Source organism: Berghia stephanieae, chromosome 13 (genome assembly GCF_034508935.2).
Source record: "Berghia stephanieae isolate SIO BIC M18660-M18661 chromosome 13, UCSD_Bste_1.3, whole genome shotgun sequence".
Lineage (NCBI taxonomy): Eukaryota > Metazoa > Mollusca > Gastropoda > Nudibranchia > Aeolidiidae > Berghia > Berghia stephanieae.
The window spans coordinates 39163759-39168758 of NC_088372.1; the positions used below are offsets into that span (position 1 = coordinate 39163759).

General features: G+C 42.2%; 1 protein-coding gene across 7 annotated transcripts in view; it reads right to left on the minus strand.

Moving 5' to 3' along the window:
* The window catches only part of LOC144958485 (uncharacterized), a 188261-nt gene that overhangs the window by 25227 nt on the left and 158034 nt on the right, over positions 1 to 5000 (minus strand). For all 7 annotated transcript variants that reach the window (XM_078890471.1, XM_078890469.1, XM_078890468.1 and 4 more), the window contains one exon: positions 4009 to 4149. In XM_078890471.1, coding sequence (XP_078746597.1) covers positions 4009 to 4149 — 141 coding nt within the window. The remainder of the gene's footprint in view (positions 1 to 4008; positions 4150 to 5000) is intronic.

The following is a 5000-nucleotide window of genomic DNA, read 5'->3' on the forward strand; positions in this document are numbered from 1 at the left end:
ATCAGGCCATAAATGTTTAAGGTTTCACAAAGTTTTGTGTGTTGGTATGTTATATCCCGCGGGCGGATGTTGTGAATATTGTAGCCAAACGCATACGATCAATATGAAAAGGACGTTTTCAGAGAGAGTTAGATAGATAGATAGATAGATAGAGAGAGAGAGAGAGAATTTGAGCGTGTGTATTAATTTGTGTGTGTGTGTGTAGGTGTGTGTGTGGGGGTGGGTGTGAGTGTATGTGTGTGTGTGTGGGTGTGTGTGTGTGTGTGTGTGGGTGTGTGTGTGTGTGGGTGTGTGTGTGTGTGTGTGGGTGTGTGTGTGTGTGTGTTTACGTGCTTGCGTGCGCGTCAATGTGGACAAATTTCCCCACGAAGCTATTTTCGTCTGGATCAATGGCTTCCCCGTTTTTGAAATCTTAATTAAAAATGTGGATTCTGTCTTCATTCACGGCAGGCGCCGATCGGGTGTTACCGCCATTGCCATTCGTAGGGGAGAACCAGAAGCTCCAAAACAATGAATCAAAAGGTTGAAAATAATCAAAGTTATGAAATGTTGGTTCCATAGGCTAAATTTGGCTTTCAGCGCATAGTTGATTCCTTGGAAAGGACACGTTGTTCAGATGAGTAGTACATGGTTTCATATAGGACTGTAACCACATGCCAAAATGAATAAATGAAAGGGATGAAGATGATCAAAGTTTTGAAATTTTAGTTCCATGGGCTAAATCGAAACGGATCCAATCCATCGGTATAACACAATAAATCTGTCTTATGGTTGGGATTTATGACGGCAGATTTTATCATTATCATTATTATTATTATTATTATTATTATTATTATTATTATTATTATTATTATATTATTATTATTATTATTATTATTATTATTATTATTATTATTATTATTATTATTATTATATTATTATTATTATTATTATTATTATTATTATTATTTATTATTATTATTATTGCCATTATCATTATTATTAGGAAAACACTGAGCATTTATAAAGCACAATATCCACATAAAGATATGAAGTGAATAGAAAAGTGCCAGAAGACAATAGAGAATAAAAATTTTTCGCGGCGGTGGTGGGGTTTGAACCTGCGACCTTATTGGTACGACAACTCCGCCTGGCAGGTGAGAGCGTGGCTCTACCGTGTGAGCTATCCACGAACACAAAATATTCGTTTCAAACTCAAAGTCATTACTAGATCCCTCTCTCACCCACTTCTTGAGACCGCCGATTCGTTCGTACACCACCATCGCGAATAATTTTGACCAGCAGTTAAGCTTAATAGCCAATATTCTCAACACAAACATATAACATAGAAACGATTAAGACATTGAGTATGCTCCGGTGTATGGGGTGAATTTTTAATTCAGAAAAGTGAGTGGAGCAGGCACTTATGTTGGTAACAACAAGATATGAAGTGAATAGAAAAGTGCCAGAAGACAATAGAGAATAAAAATTTTTCGCGGCGGTGGTGGGGTTTGAACCTGCGACCTTATTGGTACGACAACTCCGCCTGGCAGGTGAGAGCGTGGCTCTACCGTGTGAGCTATCCACGAACACAAAATATTCGTTTCAAACTCAAAGTCATTACTAGATCCCTCTCTCACCCACTTCTTGAGACCGCCGATTCGTTCGTACACCACCATCGCGAATAATTTTGACCAGCAGTTAAGCTTAATAGCCAATATTCTCAACACAAACATATAACATAGAAACGATTAAGACATTGAGTATGCTCCGGTGTATGGGGTGAATTTTTAATTCAGAAAAGTGAGTGGAGCAGGCACTTATGTTGGTAACAACAAGATATGAAGTGAATAGAAAAGTGCCAGAAGACAATAGAGAATAAAAATTTTTCGCGGCGGTGGTGGGGTTTGAACCTGCGACCTTATTGGTACGACAACTCCGCCTGGCAGGTGAGAGCGTGGCTCTACCGTGTGAGCTATCCACGAACACAAAATATTCGTTTCAAACTCAAAGTCATTACTAGATCCCTCTCTCACCCACTTCTTGAGACCGCCGATTCGTTCGTACACCACCATCGCGAATAATTTTGACCAGCAGTTAAGCTTAATAGCCAATATTCTCAACACAAACATATAACATAGAAACGATTAAGACATTGAGTATGCTCCGGTGTATGGGGTGAATTTTTAATTCAGAAAAGTGAGTGGAGCAGGCACTTATGTTGGTAACAACAAGATATGAAGTGAATAGAAAAGTGCCAGAAGACAATAGAGAATAAAAATATCCACATAACATGCTCAAAGGTCCCCTGCCACAGCAACACGTAGAACAAGACATGACACCTGTTAGGCGATATTATTTTATTCTTTTAGACAGAGACAGTGTTGTTAACAAATCACTGCCCTGAGCAACTGGACTCGAACTCTGGACCTTCCAATTCGAAGGCGAGTGTCATACCAGTAGAAGACAGAAAAAAAGGTTGTTCCTCTCATTTTCCCACCGTACTCAGGTGTAAAATAAGCACCTTGACGTTAACAACGTTGTCTAATTTCGGACAACGATGTAATATTAATCGCCTGACAAGCGTCATGTCTCGTCCTACATGTTACATGTTGCTATTGACAGGGGATCCCTTGTAAATCGCTTTCAGCACATTTTGTGGATATTGAGCTAAATCAATTCTATAAGATTGAATGAAATTGACGTCACTCGGGTCTTTGTTATTGTTTTATTTTTATTTATTTATTTTTTTTTTGCGTTAATGAGTAATTCCCACCAAACTATTAACCAGACTATAAACGTTTAAGGTTACACACAGTTTTGTGTGTTGGTTCGTTATATTTCCGGATGGCAATGTTGTGAGTTTCTTAGCCATGCGCATACTATCTATAGTTTTTTTTGTATTACGCCAGTGTGATGACCCACCAGTGTGATGACCCACCAGTGTGATGACCCAATAGTGTGATGACCCACCAGTGTGATGACCCACCAGTATGATGAACCACCAGTATGATGACCCACCAGTATGATGACCCACCAGTGTGATGACCCACCAGTATGATGACCCACAACTGTGATGACCCACCAGTGTGATGACCCACCAGTGTGATGACCCACCAGCGTGATGACCCATCAGTGTGATGACCCACCAGTGTAATGACCCACCAGTGTGATGACCCACCAGTATGATGACCCACCAGTGTGATGACCCACCAGTGTGATGACCCACCAGTGTGATGACCCACCAGTGTGATGACCCACCAGTGTGATGACCCAACAGTATGATGACGCACCAGTATGATGACCCACCAGCGTGATGACCCACTACTGTGATGACCCACCAGTGTGATGACCCGCCAGTGTGATGACCCACTACTGTAATGACCCAACAGTATGATGACCCACCAGTGTGATGACCCACCAGTGCAATGACCCACTACTGTGATGACCCACCAGTATGATGACCCACCAGTGTGATGACCCAGAAGTATGATGACCCACCAGTGTGATGACCCACCAGTATGATGACCCACCAGTATGATGACCCACCAGTGTGATGACCCACCAGTGTGATGACCCAGAAGTATGATGACCCACCAGTATGATGACCCACCAGTGTGATGACCCACCAGTGTGATGACCCACCAGTATGATGACCCACCAGTGTGATGACCCACCAGTGTGATAACCCACCAGTGTGATGACCCACCAGTGTGATGATCCACCAGTGTGATGACCCACCAGTGTGATGACCCACCAGTGTGATGACCCACCAGTATGATGACCCACCAGTGTGATGACCCACCAGTGTGATGACCCACCAGTGTGATGACCCACTACTGTGATGACCCACCAGTGTGATGACCCACCAGTGTGATGACCCACTACTGTGATGACCCACCAGTATGATGACCCACCAGTGTGATGACCCATCAGGATGATGACCCACCAGGATGATGACCCACCAGTGTGATGACCCACCAGTGTAATGACCCACCAGTGTGATGACCCACCAGTGTGATGACCCACCTGCGTACAAGAGAAGTCTGGAACAATCTGTCCGTCCTTGAATGGCAGCTTTCATGAGAGCGGTCATTCCAAGCCGATTTGCCTGGTCAATCCGAATCCCTTTGAAGTCTTGGAGTAGAAACCGGACGGTACTCGTGTGGCCTGGACACAGGAAGGTAGGGGGGAGAGATGGGGGGGGGGGGTTAATTAGTTGGCAATGGCGGCATCTTACTTAGAGATCAAAGAAGCAGAAAACAAGAGGATTATTTCGATGATTGACACGAGGATGGGCCGTGAACGAGAGAAAGAGGAGGGGATGGGGGGGGGGGGGGGGGGAATTTTACTTCAGGTTTTACATAGGGGAGGGTCCACTGAACGTGCTCAAAGCGCTTTACAGATGGTCCCTGACCAACTGCAACACGAAACGTGTAGAATTGGAAATGACGCCTGTTAGGCGATGCTTCATTTTTTTTCGACCGAGACAACGCTGTTAACGGCCAGGTACTCATTTTACATCTGAGTACGATGAGAGAATGGGAGTAAAGAGCCTTTTCCAAGCACTCAACTATTTGACTATTGAGGCTCGAACCCAAGACCTTCAGATCCGAAAGTGAGTGTCATAGCGCGAGACCGCATACATAGCGACAAATAAAGAGGGAAAGAGAAAGGGGGGGGGGGGGGGAGTCAGTTATTAATAATTAGTCATTATTATGAGTTACTATTAATCATATTAATAATAATAGTAGTAATCACAATTATGATAATAATAATAATAATAATAATAATAATAATAATAATAATAATAATAATAATAATAATAATAATAATAATAATAATGATGATGATGATGATGATGATGATGATGATGATGATGATGATGATGATGATGATGATGATGATGATGATAATGATAACAGTAACAACAATTATGACGATGATGGTATTGAATGATATATTGAAAATGGTAACGAATCATGCATTGCTTCATTCGTGTCCTTCAATAGTTATTAAAA